Genomic DNA, 20,800 nt, shown 5'->3' on the forward strand with positions numbered 1-20,800 from the left:
TCGTTACACCACAGCAGCATCCAAGTAGCACAGCCCATAGAAACTGTATATGAGTAAAATTCAGTTCTATGGGATGTAATGCAATAGTGTTTTCGACAATGTAAGTTTTGAGTCTGGCTCCCATATCTTTCCATTACTTTCCCCCTTACCAATGCATCAAGTATCCCTTTAAATGCAACAATACCATAAGTACATTTGTCACTCCATCTGAATTCTATAGTCTTCCCCTTCTCTGTGTAAAGAAATTCTTCCTGAATCCTTCCTTTGTTCTATTGGTAACCATCTTAATTTGATTTTCCCTTTGTTCTAGACTCATGAGGAGACAGTTCCCCTATTTCCATCTTAATGAGTCCTTTCATAGACTTAAAGAACTATGAAAATGCATGTATCTGTTTAATGTTATAACAAAATTGTGATTTAATGTACGATAAATGAAAGGAACAATAAAAATCCATTTTGTTTACTTGACTGCTGTAAAGATTTACGAGGACCTTGTTAGATTTCCTCCCTGTCTTCTCTTTTCTGGAGAGAAGGGCCCCAATTTGCATCATTTTAATTCCAGGACAGTCTCATAAATCTTTATATCATTCAAAGAAAAAAAAGAATTACTTGTTTATTTCATTTTTCATACATTAAAATACACATATGATTTCTTGAAATCCATGTTATGGCATGAAACAAATACATGCATATTCATAGCTCATTTTTATTACTAACACTGGCTATTTTGACCTCTGTAACTTTGCTTGACTCTTCCCGTGTCTCGTCTTGTTTTTAGACTCGACTATTCCAGTGTATCCCACGGTGTCCTCCAGAACTGTACTGCCTATTTTCCACTGGCTATCATAGCCCTAAATTCTTGAATTCCCTCCATGAGATCTACTGCCTCTCCAGTACCTAACTACTTCAAGATTCTCTCTAAAACCTCCTTAAACAAGCTTTTGGTCATTGGTCTGAATATCTATTTAAGGTTGTTATCAAATTTTATTTGAAAATGCTACTGGTCAAATGCTGAGGGGTAATTTTTCTCCATTAAAATCAACATGTACAAATATTGTTATTGCTGTCAGCAGAGTATTGTGTGTGCTCATGGTAATGGAGAGTACAGGGTGAAAAGCCTGCCAGGGGAGCATTGAAATAATTACCCCTTTCTCATGTAAAACTGTTAGGGGACACACATCTGTGGAGAGATAAATCTGAATTGTAGCTCTGTGTTTGTTGTTGTAGAAGTTGGAGCCCTTCATGAAGAACTGCCGTGGGGCACTAATCTACTTGAAGAATTCAATCAACTCTCTGAATGTCAGCAGAATGCCGTCCACTACACAGGTACATTCAATAACTCTGCCTTACCTGCAGCAGATCTTACCCAGCCATTTTCCTCTTCACCAATTTTTCTCTCCCCTAACAATCTTTTGGAAAGTGGATTTAGTGAATCATGGATATGGGCAAGTATCCAGAGTATACAGTCACTCAAATTTCCTTCTGGAAGTGATTGTGTTAGGGGACATGGTATTCAACATCAGTAAAAAGGAAATCATGTTTAACTGATTTACTAGAGTTCTTTAAGGATGAACCAAGCAGTGTCAATAGAAGGAAACCTGGAAATCTGGTGTATTTGGATTTCCAGAAGGCATTTGATAAGGTGCCACATCAAAGGCTAAAACACAAGATAAGAGCTTATTAGTATTGGGGAAGTTATGTTAATATGGATTGAAAACCATTTATCATGTAGAAGATTGGAATAAATGGGCCTTTTTTAGTCTGGAAACATGTAACTAGCGAAGTTTTTCAAGGATCAGTCCTTGACCCTTAGTTTCCTTCAATCTTTATTAATGACTTGGAGGAGCCGGTAGAGTGTAAGGTATCCAAGTTTATTGATGGTGCAAAAATAGGTGGGAGGGTATGCTGTGATGAGAATTTTTGGACTCTGCAAAAGGATATTGACAAGTTGAATGAGTGGACAAAAATTTGGCAAATGGAGTTCAATGCAGGATAGTGTGAGGTCATGCACTTTGGTAAAAGAACCAAAAGGCAGATGGAAAAAACTGCAAGTGATAAGAGTATAGAAGAATCTGGATGTCTTGTGCATGAAAAAAAACGTTAGCATGCAAGTGCAGCCAGTAATTAAGAAGGCAAATTGGTTTTTATTGCTGAGGGTTGGAGCTTAAAAATAGAGAAATATTGTTACAAGTGACAGAGTGGTGGGGTTGCACCTGCAGTACTGTGTACAGTTTTAATTGAGCAAGGATGTACCAGTATTGGAGGGCATCCAGAAGAATTCACTTGGCTAATTTTTAGGATGAGAGGGCTATCCTGTCATAAACAGCTAAAAAAAATGCTTGACCTATATTCGTTGACATTTAGAAGAATGAGTGCTGATCTTATTGATGCATATATGATCCCAGGGGGCCATTTCAGGAAAGATGTTGAGATGTTTCCACTAGAGGGAAAGTCTCAAATGAGGGGACATAGTTACAAGATAAGGAAATTGTCATTTAAAACTGAGGTGTGTAGGAATTTCTCTTCACAGAGGATGGTGAGTCTCTGGAATTCTCTGCCACAGAGGGTGTGCAGCTAAATCATTGAGAGTATTGAAAGTTTATGTTTTGAAAGATCAGGGAATTGAGGGCTATGCGGAACTGGCACAGAAGAGGAGGTAAGGTTTGGGGCATTTCAGCCATGATGAAATTGCAGGGCAGGGCAGGCTTGAGGGGCCTACTCCTGCTCCTATTTTATTGTGTTCGTGTAGTAGCTCATTCTTCTAATGGTAGCATAAATGATTGCCCATCAGAATCCAAGCAGTCAATAAGTTCCTCGGTCTCATAATGTTCTTTCATGACCATTGGGAAAGCCTATCAGTCTGCTTGGAAAAGTCATTGTTTGTCTCTTGAAAGGAAGTGCAAATATAAATTGTTTATAATAATACTCGCCATGAACCAAGAAAGATTATTTGGTCCATCATGCCTGTTCTGGAATTCTCAGAGGGCTACACAATGAGTCCAATTCTTCAGATTTTATTCTATGGACCTGAAAATACCATTCTGTTCATGCTTAAATCCACTAACGCTTTGAAGCTTGCAATTAAACCTACTTCCAGTACCTTGCACGATCATACTGTTGTTGAAAATTTGCACCAGAAATTTTACCACACAACCTCTTAGAAAAGTGGTGTTTCATTGTGGACAGCTGCAACAGGTTATGCAGAATGTGGGAGTTTTATAAAGAACTCAAGTTAAATCTGGCATCTTCATTCCACAGGAAGTCATTGAGCTCCTCAATCAGCACACAAGGATAATGAAATGTGTGCTGGAAGACTCCCGGCTGGTAGGATTGCGTCTGGAAGGTGGGACTGTCCTTGCCAGGATTAGGAAAGATGAATTCTGTGACACTGATGATTACAGGTAGGAATATAAGTAACTTCAGTGTATTTCTAAAGAACTCTTCAAAAATATGTAGTCTTTCTTGGACAAAGATCATTTCTGGTTATGTGAAAAGGAGTTGATAATATTTATTACGCTTTTGTTATGCAAATCTGCTCAGGCCATACTTCTATCAGTCCTTGGATCATGGATTCTGTAGAATGCATTCTGCTGTTCAAAGTAAATAATGTGAAAGTGTTATGATGTTGGTGTAAGCTGTGGCTCAGTAAATTGTGCCCTTTTTCTCTGAGGCAGATGTTTGTAGATTCAAGCCCTACTTCCATGTTATGTGTATAAGATCGAGCCTGACAATTAGTGCAATGCAGAGGCAGTGCTATATCACCAGAAGAGCAGACTTTTGAATGAGACATCAAACCAAGATCCCATCTGTTCTCTCAGGTGGCAATATTTTGGATAAGAAAGGAGAATACTCTCTGTGTCTTGGCCAGTGTTTAATCTGCAACCACATTCTATTAACAAAGATACATTATTTGGTTATATAACATTTGCTCTGAGAAAATGTGCCACGTGTTCCTTGCATATGAATGGTGACTATTTAACATTTCTTTAGCTGGGAAGAGCTTTGGAATGTTGTAAAATGCATGTTATTTTCCATTACATGTTGTCACCTCTTAGAACATTAGAATATTTGAAATAAAAACAGCAAATGAAGGAAGTACTCAGCAGGTCAGGCAGCAACTGTGAAAAAAGAAACAGAGTTAATATTTCAAGTCACTGACTCTTCATCAGAACCTTTATTTGATATATTTGTTTCTGAAAATGTTTTATTCCTCATCTTGCTAATACCCCCTTTCTTACTTCCTGCTGTCCTGAAGCCAATGACTTGGCTGGCACATAAAAGGTACAATGCAGCATCTCCAAAATAAAAGAAATGTTTGGTATTTACTGAGGGTAAAATTTGCTATTAATAGAGGTATATAGAGCAGGAGGCAATGAACTGGCCAAATATTATGCATTCTGCCCAATTTTCCATTAAACTGACCTCTGGCCAATCTTCTGCCATTTTGTTTTGTACCCTTGCCAAAGCTGAATTTTCTCCTTAATGTGTTTTTGGACAAGATTCCACTGTTCAGATATTGGCAGATGCATGCATTCTTACTCTATTTTCTACTTTTCATGTGCTAGTTAATAATTAGCTACCCAGATGTGTTTCCATGTCCCAAGCTAACTAAACTCTTGTTCCCAGACTCAGGAACATACCCAATTCATTATGCCATTAACTAATTCAATACAGATGAGGGATTGAGTTGTGTCCTTTTTGGTTAAAGCTCAATGTCGTATAATCTATTTGGTTTGTGATCAGGAAACGAGTGATGTAAATGAGGATTTTTAAAAATCCTTTTGAGTAATGTTAAACCCAAATAACTTGACTTTTGTACTATCAAGAGCGTTGTTAAGTTCTGTGGATCTCAGTGACTCACCTCATTGCAATCACCATATTTGTAGTCACCAGCCAAAATAAGACCAGACTGCAGAATTTAAAAATAATTTTGAATGAACTTGTATTCCTCATTTGTAAGTACTTAAATCCATTCTCCTAATGTTTTCAGGATTGCCATGGATGCCGTCACGATGCTCTATAATCAGGTGGATGAAGAGGTCCATAAATTGGTCAAACTGTCCAATGAGTGCTTGCAACACCTGCAAGTCCTTTTGGGGCTGAGAAAGTTTGAGGAAGGAAGTACCAAGGTAAAAAGAGAGATTTTGACCTAAGAACATAAAAAGTAGAAGCAGAATTAGGCCCAAGCCACCATTCAATAAGAAGTGTAGATCTATCAAAATTCTTACTCAATCCCCATATCGCTTGATTTTCTTTGTTACCAAATCTTTATCTAGCTCACCCTTGGACAAACTCAACAACAGCTCTCTGGGAGAAACTTCCAGGGGGTTTGTAGCCCTTTGAATAAACAAGTTTCTCCATATCTTAAGCAACACACAAAGGAACTGGAGGAACTCAGCAAGTCAGGCAGCATCTATGGAGAGAAATGGATGTTTTGGGTCGAGACCCTTCATCAGGACTGAAAAGAAAAAAGAGGGGAGATAGCCAATATGAAAAGGTGGGGGAAAGGGTTGGAACAAGAACTGGTGGGTGATAGGTGGATCTAAGGAATAGCCAATCATTTATGTTGAATTGGTGCTCCCTGGAATTTGGTTTTCCATCCAGTGCACTCAGCATCTACATTGTCAATCCCACTCAGTATTTAATATGTTTCAATGAGATTACCTCTCAGTCTTCTAAATTTTAGTAAATGAATCTTCACTGTAGCATCTCCAAAGCAAGTTTAACTTGCTTAAGGTACTGATTCTAAAACTTAACATAGAACTGCAGGTCTCACCAAAGTCCGTATATTTTACCAGCATCAAATATTCATCCAGTGATATTATTCCACAATTCTCGGATTGTTTTTTTCTGCTATTTAAATGGACACTCTGCTGACATCAACGGAGTCAAATGATCAGCTTCAGAACTCATTGGAGGAAAGGTTTCCACTCCCTCACTGTGCAGCTCGTTGTGGTTATTAATCCTAAGGAATAACACATTGTTGAACCTTTGCAGCAGGAACGCATTACCCGGAGGCATGGATCCTTGGAAACTAAGGCATTTGTTTTACTTTCCTGGCTACATACATCAGTATGCTTTCCAACCACAGCAGCTGAATGCAGATACAACAAGGGCCACTCATGTGTCAGGATGATAGTTGAAAGGGCTTCTCAGGATGCGATTTCGCTGTTTGCATCAGTCCAGGGTCCCCTGTGGAATTAGCTGGTAAATGTGGAGATTCATCATTGTCTATTTACGCTGGAGAATCTGACAAACTGAACGCAACAACTGGCATCAGAGGAAGAACATTGAGAAGACTCAAAGCCTGAGGACCTTGAGAGAGAGCTTGAAGAGCAGTAGAAGCAGGGGGGGAAATAAAGCTACCAGGATGATGAATTTGCAGTATCCCAGCTGAGCAGAAGATCGTTGGCACAGGCATTAAAGGACTTGCTGACACAAACATAATACACTACTATTCAGGTGGAGGAGTTCAGGTGTGTGCAGGTCTACCTGCACTGATCATAAAATGAGAATGTATATATCACTACTGCAATTGTTTAAATGACTTGTATTTCCTGATGAGTGGGATCTTAAAGAATTCAGGCTTCTGCCTAAAATACACTTCCTATGAGGATGTCCATTTTACAGACATGTAGTTCAACATGGCACACTTTAAGAGGGCATAGAATTTATTTCTGTCTTACTGCATTGTGGGTGGATTCTCACTCCTGGGGGTTATCACTGTGCCACCTCTTGCTAGTTTCTCAACTTGATCTCTGTTCTAGTCATGTCCCCTCCCAAACTCCTTCCCTAGTGTACTGAACCTTCCTTTTGGCACTTATCTCATTAACCAGGACTCTGTTCCCTTGAGTGGATGTGGGAAGCTGTTTGTCCGTCCATCCACTGTTTCTATCTCCTGATCAACAGGAGTGTGTGTTGTTGCTGCTTGGATGCCATGGGGAGTGTGCCTTTAAGGAGAGGTGCAAAATTGGATGTGATCATATTGAGAATCATGTCTATTTTAGGCCTTTTTTCTTGTGAAAGCCACCATAATGCTGATTCTTGATTGATTTTGTGATTCTTTTTCTGCAGGGGTTAATTTAGCTTTAGCACTAAACACAACTATTCCACTTACTAACTATTTCTATTAGATTGGTGGTAGCCTTTATGTCAATAGATTAATTTTTCCCTGATGCATTAGAATTTAGCTTGATCTCATGCTGAATTATGACAGGAAGTAGTTTGAATTATGAGAGATCTTTTAGTATATTGGCTTGTAACCTAACCCATCTCAGCCTTAAAAGGGCCAATCCAATTTAATGGATGCTATATCATAAATAATTTTATTCACCACCCACTATGTTAATCACTCACCTTACAACCATATTGCTGGGTGGTCATTGAATTGTGGATAGTTTGAGTTGCATAGAGTGGATAATTAATGTGCATCCTAATGTAAATTGCTGTACTTTTATTACCTGTAGATAAAACATTGGGCTGAGAGCGAGGGAGAAAAGCATTTTGTACAAGTGGACTGTTTGCCACATTCTCTGGAATCATTGAAACAAAAACAGGAAGAGTATAATGCCTTCTATGGCCTGGCTGTGGTAAGTGTTGTACTTTTTTATTGTGTGGTAGACATTCCATTAGGCAGGCAGTGTACATTTGTTTAAAATTCAGGTCACTTGTCCCTGATGAAAGTACAGCCCCTGCAGACAATTGTGCCTTTTTGTTCATTGTTCAGTCTTCAGTTTATCTGATTCTGGGTGGAATGATTACTCATGACGTGATTTACTTTCAGGAAACCATTTGTAGAGGGATTTTCAAGACATAGCAGATAAATCTAATCTGAGATGAAGAAACAAAACGCAAGGAAGCAAAAAAGTTCCCAACACTGAAAGGGAAAGCTTTATGTTCGGAGTCAGTTGATGCAATAATGCCATATTGGCTTTTAAAACCCTTTGAAAGGTTAAATAATAAAACATTTCCTTATTGAATGTTTTCCCCTTGCATTTTACTTATTCTTAATTTGAAATAGTTGAGCAAACTTCAACAAAGAATTTTCAAGTGATAAATGGCATACATAATAGAAATTAGGGATAATATTATTGCGTCCCTCAGTGTTACACTGCACAGCATAGATCAAAAGGTTTTAAGTCTCCAGAATGGCCTAGAATAGTTGGTGATGAAATGACTCAATAACAAGTGTTGCAGGTGCAAATCTATCACAAAGTTTTGATATTTGTTCCACTATTTTCCACATAACTGTGCAAGTTCAGTGCTGCATGTGCTAGAGTTGACCTGACTGCATTTAATAGTGTGAAGCTAATGTTCAGTTCCAGTAAGCTGCAAAGCTGTAAATGGCCAAGTTGTGATCCTTAACCAATCTGACGAACCTGCGGCCTTGCTTCTTTCCAGCCTGGGGCTAACCTTTTTGGATTTACATGAGCGAAGAATGTCCTTTGGGGATGGAAATAATGAGCAAATGTTGTCTTGATCCTAGTGGACTTCTTAGTAGTCTTGTTAGGCAAAATTGATCTTAGTCTGATCAGTGGTGGGAATTCCCAAAGGGTGAATTTAACTTTGTTGTTTATAGCAACATTACAGAAGAGGGATGCAGCTGATTAAAGATGTTGGCCATCTGAACAATCAATCACACAATGATTTGCTCCATTTGGAAGAAACAGTCAAGGAATTCAAGCAGTTTCTGAGTAACTTCATCAGCAAACTAGAAAAGCAGAGAACAGATTTGGACAACATTGTTAATTTATATGAATTTTATGAGACAGTAAGTGGTTCACATTATTCCTCATATTTGATGTTGATTTCCTTCACTTTGAATGCTGGTTTACTCCATTTTGTTGGCAATTTGTTCTAGTTTGTGGCAATTTCCTCTATATGCTTTGTGGCTGTAATGCTATATATTTTATCACTGTTTTGCTCAAATTTGTTCCAGAACCACTCCCTTGGTGAAAATATTCTTCCTTAAATCCCCTCTAAATCTCCTCCCCTTATCGTTAATCAATGCCAGCTGGTTATAGTGATCTATGCTAAGGGGAAAAAATTACTACTATCTACCCAACTTATGCCTCTCATACTTCTATATACCTCAATCAGGTCCCCCTTCAGCCTTATCGCACCGAAGAACATAAATCCAGGTTATCTGATCTCTCTTCATAGCCGAAGTATTCCATCCAAGGCAACATCTTGGTGAATCTTGTCTGCATTCTCTTTAGTGAAATCACAACCTTCCTATAGCATGGTGAACAGAACCACACACAAAACTCCAGCTGTGGCCTAACTAATTATTTATATAGTTGTGCCATAACCTCCCTCCTTCTTTATTCCACGTACCAGCTATTGAAGATAAATATCCTGCGTGCCTTCTTAATTACCTTATCTACTTGTGCTACTGCCTTCAAAGTTCCTAGGACACTTGCTCTCTTTCTCAGTACTTCCTCAGTACTACTTGGGTCCTACCATTCATAGTGTATATTCCTAGCCTTATTAGTCCTTCCAAAAATGCATTGCATCCCATTTTTCCAGATTAAATTCCTTCTGCCATTTCCTTGCCCATCTTATCTTGGATCAATTTTGTTTTGTGACAGAACACTACCTTTCTCACGATCAAGAACACCACCAATTTTCATGTCATTTGCAAACTTATTCATCATAACTTATACATTCCAATTCAAATCGTTAATGCAGTTAAAAAAAAATAACAGCAAGGATCCCAACACCAATCATTGGTCAGAAGCTTGTATTCATAAAAAAGTCCATGATGATCACCCTATGCTTCCTATCACTCAGCCAATTTTGGATCCAATTTGTAAAATTGTGCTGGATCCCAAGCACTCATCTTTTGGAGCTATCTTCCATGTCAATGGCCTTACTGAGGTCCGTGTAGATGACATCAATCACCCTACTCTAATAAACTCTGGTGACCTCCTTGAAAAAAAATCTGTCAAATTAGTCAGAGAGGATCTTCCCTTCAGAAAGTCACCTTGACCATCCCTGATCAACCCTGCCTCTCTAAGTGCAAATTAATCCTGTCCCTCAGAACATGTTTCCAATAATTTCTCTACCATTGATGTTAGTGAATTATATGGAAGAATATTCTATGCACTTTTGGAACATCTGTTCACTGCTTTACTAACACGTCTTGTTTTGTGATCTTTTTAAAAAAGGTAAATGAAACTGCATTATCTTATAAAAGTAAATTGGTTCTGATAGATTCATGATCCAAAACAAACAGGTGATGGCTGTCACTAAGATCAGTTCAATTCTGGCATTTTAAACTTTCTATTTAGGCTGATCAGTGGGTCTTGCACTGCAATGATTATTTAAGACAACTGAAAGTAAATGAGCAAAGCACTTTGGTGGATGCAACAGCCATAGTCCAAAGTTTAGAAAGATACCATCAGGAGGCCACCAAATTCAATGCAGAAAACTTTCGGACAATGAATGAAATGGTTCATGGCCTTGGCAGTGCCCGGGAGCTGAAGCAGTGGAACATCCAGTGGATGAAGTGCCAACAAACCAGACACCTTTTGGAGGAGGTGCTGTCTGCAACAGTCAGAATCCAGGAGAGTCAGAGCAACAGCCTGGGTACCACAGCACACTCAGAGGATGAAGGGCCAAGGACAAGTGGTGAATTTGACACGGAAGGATCAGATGAACTCGGAGAGTCTCCGACTCAAAAAGCTGCTGAGACTTTGCAGAACGGTGTTTGGCCTGTTGACACAGTACATCAGCAAGAAGATGGCCAGAATTTCACAGCATCAGATGGCTCCATTACATCAGGTTTTAAAGAGCTCTGCCAAAATAGTGAACCCTCGTGTAAATTCAGCACAACCCCTCCATCCTCAGCACCGGCTTGTGGCAGGTTCCAAGGGGGTGAGTTCTTCTTCAAAGACACTGACAACTGCATGGAGAGCTCTTCTGCCACATCCTGTCACTTGGAGCCCCCCCGCTCACCAGGACCTCGGCACAAGAAGCAGCCATTGAAAAAAATCATGAGGAAGACTCAAAGTGTTGAGTTATGGCACAGAGAAAATGGTTCGGGTGAGGTCGGCAGGCACGGCAACACTGGAGTTTACATCAAAGGGCTGGAGGTCATCAGTAGTGTGGTGGCTGACAAAAACCGAATGTCCAGATCAGAGCTGAAAAGCCCGGTGTTGATCAGGAGGCACAGTTTATCAGCATCTTGCAAGATAAACCATCCAGAGGCACAGGAAGCTAAGAACACGGGCAGGTAATGATTGCAATACTCATCATAAGTCCAATGCATTGTCTTAGATTTATTTTATGATGAAACCAACAATGATTCAAGCATTGATGCAGGAATAGTAATGTCATCCTGGAGTAGATTGTTTGACATCTGAAGGCTGTTCCACAATGCAGCTAGATCTTTCCTGATCTACCTCTCAATTCCATTTAACCATCTTTGCTTGATAATGTGCAAAGAGAAGGGGTTAATTAATAATCGTGTGGTTTTGGGGTGTTTAATGAAAAGTGGTAGGAAAAAGTGGTAGCTTTATATAAAGAACCATAGTGATTTAATTCAACCTGAATCTAGGATCTTAAATTTAAACAAATCAAATCACAAAGTTACGAGGTATGAGTTGGCTATAGTAGACTGGGAAACTACATGAAATGTTATGGGAGGAAATGAGCAATGGGAAACATTTAAAGAGTTAACGACTTGTTTACAATAAATATATTGTAATGTACAAAAACCCAACAGTAAAAATGGTCTAGCTACAGATGATAAGAAAAATGGATAATATTAGATCAAAGGAAAAGAAAGCAAAAAAAAGCTGAAGAACAGGAAAGTTTCACAATTTAGCTGAAGGTAGCCAAGAAATTGATGGCAAAGGGAAAATAGAATTGGAGAGTCACTAGCAAGAAACATAAAAAAGTATGAGGCTCTATTGCTTTATACTCAGAAAGACACAGCTAGATTTTTGAATATTAAGGGAACTAAAGGAAGCAAGGTTGGTGCAGAAAAGTAGTGTGGAGGTAGAAGATCAGACATGATCTTCTGAATGGTGGAACGGGCATGAAGGGCTAAAATATCTCTCATGTTCTTCATCCTTCACCTTCTTAACTAGTAAAATTCCACCTTTCACTGCTTCTGTTGAACCACCTCAGTATCTGTGGTCTTTCTGGGACAGTGAAAAGCAGATTTCCCCATTAGGGAGAGTGGTACAGTGGTATATGTGTATTAAAATAAGCTTCTGAAATACAACTCCATTGACACTAATAGTACTGAATTTTGGAAGCAACACGAGTTTGGGCCTTGGTTGTATGATAAAGAATGTAATTGAATATCCACCCTTTGTTGAAATGGTTCTGCCTAAAACATAATGAAACAGCATCATGACTACCACTGATATGAACAAACAAGATCGCGCATTAGTACCCCCAGGCACTATTTGGTAAATATCTAAATTGAATGGTAGGTTGTAACCATTGATTTAATGAGTTCATGGATGCCTAAATATTATGATTTTTGATTGGTGAAACTCAGGAATTGTTGGATATTCACTTCACAGTTTCTGGATTGAGGGATTTTAAAGTTGGAATGCATATTTTTCTCACTCAGTCAAATGGAGTGTTCCAGCCTTGTGTTTGAGGTCCTCCAATTTCAAAGTGTGCTCTTCCTAATTGTGAAAAATGAAAACTGTGACACACTTTATGTAAGATTTGATAGTAACAGAGATCCATATCCAAGAATTATCATATTGTGTTAATTATTCAGTTAAAAGGACTAGGAGGAGGACAGACTTTATTTCAGCAAAATGACAAATTGTTAACTATATTGGATATTAAACCATTATTCATTACCTTAGCTAGAAAATAGTTTATTTCCTCCATTTATTTAATTAAATTTGCTGTAAAGGCACCAGAAAAGAGTAGTTAAACCAACAAAGAAAATTTGTCTAAGCTGGGCTCTTGCCAGAAATGAAGATCCAGTGGTAGGCAAATAGGAATTTTTAAAGTTCAAGAGCTTAAATACAGTGAAGGTGTTTCAACCTGCAAGGTAGACTACAATACCAGATTCCAGGTTAACTTTTTATCTAAAGAAAATTTAGAACGTGGAATTTGCTACTGGCAAAATTTGTTGAAGTGAGTTATGTGTTTTTACATTGAATGTAGAGGGATGGGGCAGGTACCTTGGTATGGACTCGTTAGGTCACAGTATGTCTGTGTGTGCTGTATATTTCTATATTTATAATTGATAGCACAAGGGAAAGGTATGAGACTGTGCATAGTAATGGGAGATCAATCTGCCAAGCAGTAGCTTCATACCATATGTGTCTTCATTCTATTTTGAGGTCAAATAGCATAAATCTAGCAATGCACCAGAGCAGATGTCTAGACACATTCAAAATCATTTGTCCTGCAATTCCTGCAGCTAAGAAATGTTCCAACTGGCTGTCCTTTACTTACCTGTAGCAAGTTGCAGCACATAATGGAAGAAATGATCAGCACAGAGAGGGAGTATGTTAAGTCCCTTGGATATATCATAGATCACTACTTCCCAGAGATGGAGAGAATCGACTTGCCTCAAGACCTGCGTGGAAAGCGAAACATCATATTTGGGAATTTGGAAAGCTCTATGATTTTCACTGTCAGCACTTTTTGAAGGAACTTGAGCACTGTACAAACAGTCCACTTCGAGTCAGCCATTGCTTCCTCAGACATGTGAGTCTTGTTATTTCCACCTTATCATAAACATAATTATTTGTGATTAATTGAAGATATGAAACACACAGAGAAAATAAGTTGGCAAGTGCTATTGACTACAATGTCAAGCATTTTGCAACAAAGGACATTACTCATTTTGGCAACAATATTCTGGGAATTGCACATTCCCTGATCTTCAACCTGTTGTACCAGTCTGGGCATTACAAAGTTAATCCGAATAGTTTGAAGTCTGGTTCTCATTTGTACTAATGATCACTACACCATAACTCTGATTATACCTGCTATTCCTTTACACCTGGTAAAAGATAGAAAATTATAATGCAAATGATGCACAGTCAGTCATTGAACCAGTATTTACATATCTAAAGGTAGTCACGATGGATGTCTGATTCTTGTCCAAGCATTTGGTCCTGGTGATATATTAGGCACCCTTGTATCTTGTGACATTGGTCCATTTAGTCCCTGTTTTACATCTGGAAAACAGGGATTAGGAATTCCATCAATTTATCCGGTTTAACTCCTTTGAGCACAAGCAGATGGTTCCACTCATCAGCAATCTATCCCACGCTATTTGCCTAAATTCTGTTTCCTGGCTTCCCAACAGCAGAAGTCAGCAGCAGACAGACATAGGCATGTCCTTTGGGAGATCACATAAGTCAGCAGCCAACAGAAACCTTGCAGAAGGGCAATGGACATAAACATAGCATGTATTTCCTCAAGCTTGCCAGAGGTGCAGTGTCCTCTATGACTTTATAGTCCTGTCATATTCTGTGCTTGGTTTAGTCATGCATTCTGAGCTCCCTGTGGGTTCAGAATGTGTCCAAATTCTGCATCCAGGGAGCTGAGCATATTATATAGTCTGTTCCATCCCCTCTGGGACAGGAGGGAGATAGGTCAAATCTAACTTGCCCACTTTTCTTCTCATCCTTGCACACGTTCACCTCCATCCCTAAAGAATAGAAGGAGGGAAAGCTTATGAACTTTACTCTGCCTTTTCATGCTGATGCTGCAGCTGAAATATTTATCTTGCTCTGTCTGACACTTCTGGTGCAAACTTTCTGCTTAGGTTTTATTTCTACCTTTGCAACTCTTAAGCTTCCAGGAAGGTCCTAGTCTCCTCCTGCTCTATTACTTCAGAGATTAACAACAAAATGTACTTTATGGATTGTTAAAAATCGTAGTAATGGACGTTTGTGCATTTGAATTCAGCCCACCGACTTCAACACCTTCAGCAGAATCAGAAGCCATAATCTTCTGGGGTAAAAATGGAAATGTCTGCATGATCATTAACTGTCTCCAGATAAAATTATGAAGATTAAAGAGCAGCTGTTAAAAGCAAAGTGCTCTTTTCCTTATTTAACACAACAATATAGAGAATTTTAGTAATTAAAGAAACAGCATTTAATAGTTTAGAATCTTTATCAAGAAGATCAAATTCAATTCCAGAGTTTGATGAGCAGGTTACAAGTCTGAGAATGTGATTTAATCATGGGTTAGTTCAATATATTTGGAGCCATGTAGCAATAACTGTTTACGTTAGCTAACATTTACAGTTTTTACTTGTTTACTTTGCTCATCCAGGAAGAACAATTTGGGATGTATGCACTGTACAGCATGAACAAGCCACGGTCTGACAATCTGCTTGCGAGTCACGGAAACACTTTCTTTAAAGTAGGTAGCACACGTACTTTAAAAAGAATCACATTAGTTTTTTAATCTTTGTAGAAATAAATTGACAAAAGGATTTTGCGTGTCCTGAATTTTTGTTTTAGAATGAAGTGTGGGTGGTGTCCCGATGCTTTATGAAGCTTTGGTATCACCCTTGCCTGTGAGATTAAAGCTTGTGGATTCAAAATGTACTCAAGTGATTTGGGTACATATTACAGCATGACACTCCAGTGCAGAACCGATAGATTGCTGAACCATTGGAGTTGCTGTACTTTAGGTCCAGCGTAAATCGCAACTGACAGTTGACAAAGAACCCATGGCAGTATTTTGAGGCAATGCGGGGAAGGCTTCCCAGTACCCTAGCTGCTCCCTCGGGTAATGTTGGGCACAAGTTGACTTTGCATTTCCTCAGGCAGCGATTATGTTACAAAATTCCTTTGGGGATATTTCGGGAAATTTGTTAAATAAACATTGATATGTAAAACAGTAGGAGGTTAGCAAAACCTAGTTGGAACAGAGGGTGGGAGTAGGTTATTTAGCCCCTAGGGCCTGTTATATAAAGCAATGAGATAATGGTTGCTCTGTGACCTAATTCCATTTGCCTACCTTTACTCTCATATCCGCTTGTACATTTAAAATCCATCATTTTCCAAATTAATAATTGCATCAGTTGCAGAAGTGAGATCCCAATCTCTGCAGACAAAATATTCAAAGTGGTAAGAGAAGATGCAAGAATGTAAGAAATAATAACATATACAGATCATCCCTAAGCCTGCTCTACTGAACGCTAACATAATGTTTGATCTGTCCATAAACCCATCAGTCTCAGTCTCAGAATATACTTAATTATTCAATCCTCTGAAGAGATAATTTCAAAGATCCATTACCTTTATGAAAGAAGAAATCCTTCCAGAGACCATGTGTCTAATTCAAATCTTCCTTCCAGTGAAACATTCTCACAACTGGGCAATGTTGTTATTCCAAGGAATCTTGGGTATCTTGTACATGAATAATATTAAATTGCCTTGCATGTAGAACAAATAACTATGAAAGCAGATAGAACAACAGCCTAAATTGTAAAATAATTGAATTATACCTGGACCTGGTGGGACCACACCTGGAATACTTGTGTGCATTTTTAGCCACCTTACTTCAGATATGATTGCCTTGAAAAGAGTTCTAGGATGAGAGGACGGTTGTCTAAGGAGAGATGACTATTCAAACTTGACATTCCTTGGAACTTAATCAATCTTTCTTTGTATAACAGTCATCTCATCCTTGGAGTTTTATTCAAGTCAAAGGAATGGGTGGAGGCAGTCAGCTCCTCCAAAATCAATGGTTGGTCCAGATTCTAGGATTAAGGGTCTTTGGATCTCTCATTCTCAATTTCATAGTGCTGTGGGAGTTCATTTCTTGATCATAGTCCAATCATAGATTGAGAGGTTTTTGGAAACGAGAGGAGTCAAGGCACATAATGATCGCATGGTATGATAGAGCAAAGAAGTTAGCCCTGATAATGAATGCTAGACAGGCTTGAAGGCCTGAATGGCCTCATCCTGCTCCTACTTGTTTTGTTTCTAATATGAATTAGAAGGTGGATAGATGGTTTTGAGGTGATCAGTCATGATCTAATTGAATGGTGGAGGAGGTTCCAGGGCTGAAAAGCCTGCAGCCTTTCCCCTGATTTTACTATCTGTATGTGTGCTGACCCATCTGTGCAATATTTCTGCAGAATAGCAGCTGGCACTCGGTGATAAGATGGACCTGGCCTCCTATCTTCTGAACACCATCCAGCGGATGAGCAAGTATGCATTGCTGTTGAAAGATATGATCAAAGAGTGCAGCAAAGCACAGGAGCAGGAGTTCAATGATCTGCAAGCAGCTGAGGAAATGGTTAAGTTCCAGCTTCGACATGGAATGATTTGCTGGCGATGGATGCCATTCGTGGATGCGATTGTAAGGGAAATCTACCTCTGTCATTAGCTAATATTTGGAAATACTACCTTTGGCAATTTCAGAGCCACTTTTGAGGATCAGAGTGGTACTTTTGTTGAAAAGCACCTCCTTGTCTTTCCACATTCTATGCTTAGCTCTATTGCTGATAGCGAGAGTAGTTGCTGTTGGGAATTTTGCCTTTGCCTTTCTTTGAGCAGGTGGGTGAGGGCAGCCATTTGCCCTGTGAGTATTTTCCTGCTTCCATTTTGTCTCTTTTATCCTTCAGCCAACCTCACGAGAAGTGATAATAAACTCACACATCTCATTGCTGACCGTGTATGATCTGCCTGTACGCAAGCTGACTGCTGTGTTTTCCTGCACACAGACTAAACTTCAAACAATACCATGGAGCACAAAGCTGTGAAAGGTGTTTGAAAATTGCAGGTTCATCCTCTCTACTTTTATTGTTGTTGCTATGATCAAAGAAACCTGAATATGGCTTTTAAATCCAAGTAAGATACTAAGTGGCAGAGTCCTTTGATTCACTCAGATTGGTGGACTGGACTCCATACATTGACTGGATAGAATCCAATTACCAGTCTGATGAACATGGCCTGAATTTTGCAACAAATAAAGAACAGGGATTTGGATTAGTCACCTTATCCAGCTCAGCAAAACATTGCAGATCAAGGCAATTTCAATACCCTGATTATTTTGCTCTCCAGATGGAACAAAAGCTTTCAAAGATTTACATTTTGAAGGTGGTCTGAACTGCTTGAAAATAGCACAATCTTATTCTCTCTGCTTGTGCAATTCCCACAATGCATTCAAATGCCAGTTCAAAAGATTTTGTTAATACATTAATGTAAGATTTCAACAAGCTGCAGGGAGAGAGCTGGAGCCAACAGTTAGAGAATGAAGTTCGTGATGGCTATGATCTTCCAGTGTTAAGTTGGGGGAGATTTCAACTCCTCCTCAATACATGATAATATATGATATGGAGGGGCTGAGAGAGGTGGTGGTGATGTGGAACTGGATTGCTTTGGTAGTGATGTGAAAGACGATGTTGCTTGGGCCATTTTGCTGATGATAAATTAAAGGGTTCCAAAGGCACATCCTTTGGGAAACATCAAAGGCACAGGAGTAGGAAGAGAACTTTTTGCAGATGATTCTATGGCTGAATTAAATAGCAGAGCCAAGTGGGTATAATTGGGTGCTGGTGGAGGAAGTGTGGTGATCCACGTCAAAAATTCCATGTAGGTCTCGAAGAATGAGAGGGTGATCAATTACCCTTGTCACAGTCACCTAGGATTGTGCTGGGATGGAAGCCTGATTGGAGCGTTTCAAGCATGGAGCTTCAGGAAAGACCAGGAACATAAATCAGTATATTCTAGATTTAGGAGAAGAAAGGGACATTTTGATGGGGCTGTAGTGTGCTAGTGGGAGAAGTCCAAGGTTGTTTTTCTTTTGAGGAAAATGATGATGATATGATGGGGGGGCAGGGGGGAGGTGGTGTCAGTATTCCTACAAGTGAACTGGTAACAATGTCAACTAATATGGGATCCAAGAAGATTATCAAACAACTAATGGGATGAGGAGGTGAATTTTGGGCACAAGATGAACTGGAGAGGAGATGATGAGAGATAGGAGAGATAAGTAGGTGAAGCTGTAATTTCAGTGCTGGGACAGGGGTTGCATGGCCTGGTGGGTCAGAGGAAGGGAAAGAAATAGCAGAAACACTGATTCATATGATCAGTGTTAAAGGCAAAGAGAAAAGGTTACATTGATGTGGCTAAAAGGGAACTGGAAAAAGGGTGTTTGGACCACTCATAAGACTTTAATTATATAATTTGCTTTAAAGATGTCAGTTGAGGGGTAAGTAGAATATTGGGAGAACACCTTCATCTTCTTCGCAGATGACACAATATTCGGAGGCATGGTGAAAACTGTGAGGATAGGAATAGACTTCAAGAAGGTGTTATAGCATAGTGAATAGAAAATTGGCTAAGTAAAAGGAAATACAGTGAAAGATTGTTTTCAGGCTGGAGTAAAGAAAATGTTGGAATTCCCCAGGGGTCACTTCTCAGACCACTGCTTTTCTGAATATATATTAGTTATACCGACTTGGATAGTGTACAGGACACGATTTCCAACATTTGCAAACGGCACAAAAATTGGGGCACAATGAATTGTAAGGAGGATAGCAATAGATTTTAAGGATATATTAACAGGCAAGTAGGTGACAATGAAACTTAATGATGAGAAATGTGAGGTATAATATTTTGGTAGGGAGAATGAGAAAAGATAATATAAGTTAAAGGGTGACATTCTAATAGTGGTACAAAGTATAGAGATCTGAGGGGAAACGTGCATAGTTAAAGATAGCAGGGCAAGTTGAGAAGTGGTCAATATGCTCCGGTTTCCTACCACGTTCTAAAGACATACGGGTAGGTTAATTTGGGGGTTTAAAATAGGCGGCGTGGACTCATTAGGCCGGAAGGGCCTGTTACCACGCTGTAAATAAAATTTAAAAAATAAAATTAAGAAAAACTTATAGTGTAAATTTTTTGGATTGAATAAATTTAAACTTGTCAAGTCCCATTCAATCTAATTTTTTCTTTCAACCATCCAGCGTTGACTCAGCTTTTTCTATATGGAAAAGGAAGGGAATAGTATGTTTTCATGATTTATTCATTGATAACTGTTTTTCATCTTTTGAACAGCTGTCTAACAAATACAATTTGTCTAGATCACACTTTTTTCAATATTGCAGATTAGAAATTTTTTAAAAGCTACTATACCCTCTTTTCCGACACCATACAAAACTGAAGTTATGGAAAAAATTTTAGGTCTCAATCCTTATCAGAAGGGCTTGATAACAATAATTTATGATTTAATTATGAAAATACGCCCAGACTCGCTGAACAAAATTAAGAATGAATGGGAAAGTGAACTCCAGACATCTTTACCTACAGAGAAACAGAAGAAATTCTTCATTTAGTTAATACATCTTCAATGTGTGCCAGACACTCTTTGATACACTTTAAGGTAGTTCACAGGACCCATATGTCAAAAGATAAGCTTAGCCTGTTTTTATCACCATATAAATCCTGTATGTGACAGATGTAAGTCGAATGTGCTTCTTGACACATATGTTTTGGTCCTGTCCTCTTTTGGAAAAATATTGGAAAGACATTTTTAACATTATTTCAACTGTATTGAATATTGATTTACAACCTCACCCTATCACTGCAATTTTGGATTACCAAGGATAGAGTCTGGCCATTTATCTGCTTCCGCTACCTATGCTTCCTTTGTTACATTAATGGCCAAACGATCACTTTGCTAAATGGAAGGATCCAATACCCCTTACTACTTTTCAATGGTTCTCTCAAACTATATCATGTTAAAATTGGAAAAATTAGGAGTGGTACTGTTGATCCTTCGCTTAAATTTGAAGATATTTGGAGGCCATTTATTCAATATTTTCATATGATATAGA

General features: G+C 38.8%; 1 protein-coding gene across 1 annotated transcript in view; it reads left to right on the forward strand.

Moving 5' to 3' along the window:
- The window catches only part of zgc:158766 (uncharacterized protein LOC100009641 homolog), a 131,799-nt gene that overhangs the window by 94,100 nt on the left and 16,899 nt on the right, over positions 1-20,800 (forward strand). Inside the window, 12 exon segments of the mRNA XM_052016913.1 lie at positions 1,228-1,326; positions 3,259-3,401; positions 4,991-5,129; positions 7,467-7,589; positions 8,579-8,770; positions 10,293-11,236; positions 13,444-13,595; positions 13,598-13,692; positions 15,277-15,366; positions 15,468-15,473; positions 17,101-17,275; positions 17,278-17,318. Of these exon segments, the coding sequence (XP_051872873.1) occupies positions 1,228-1,326; positions 3,259-3,401; positions 4,991-5,129; positions 7,467-7,589; positions 8,579-8,770; positions 10,293-11,236; positions 13,444-13,595; positions 13,598-13,692; positions 15,277-15,366; positions 15,468-15,473; positions 17,101-17,275; positions 17,278-17,318 (2,199 nt within the window).

This window comes from Pristis pectinata, chromosome 5, assembly GCF_009764475.1.
Source record: "Pristis pectinata isolate sPriPec2 chromosome 5, sPriPec2.1.pri, whole genome shotgun sequence".
In the NCBI taxonomy this organism is placed as follows: domain Eukaryota; kingdom Metazoa; phylum Chordata; class Chondrichthyes; order Rhinopristiformes; family Pristidae; genus Pristis; species Pristis pectinata.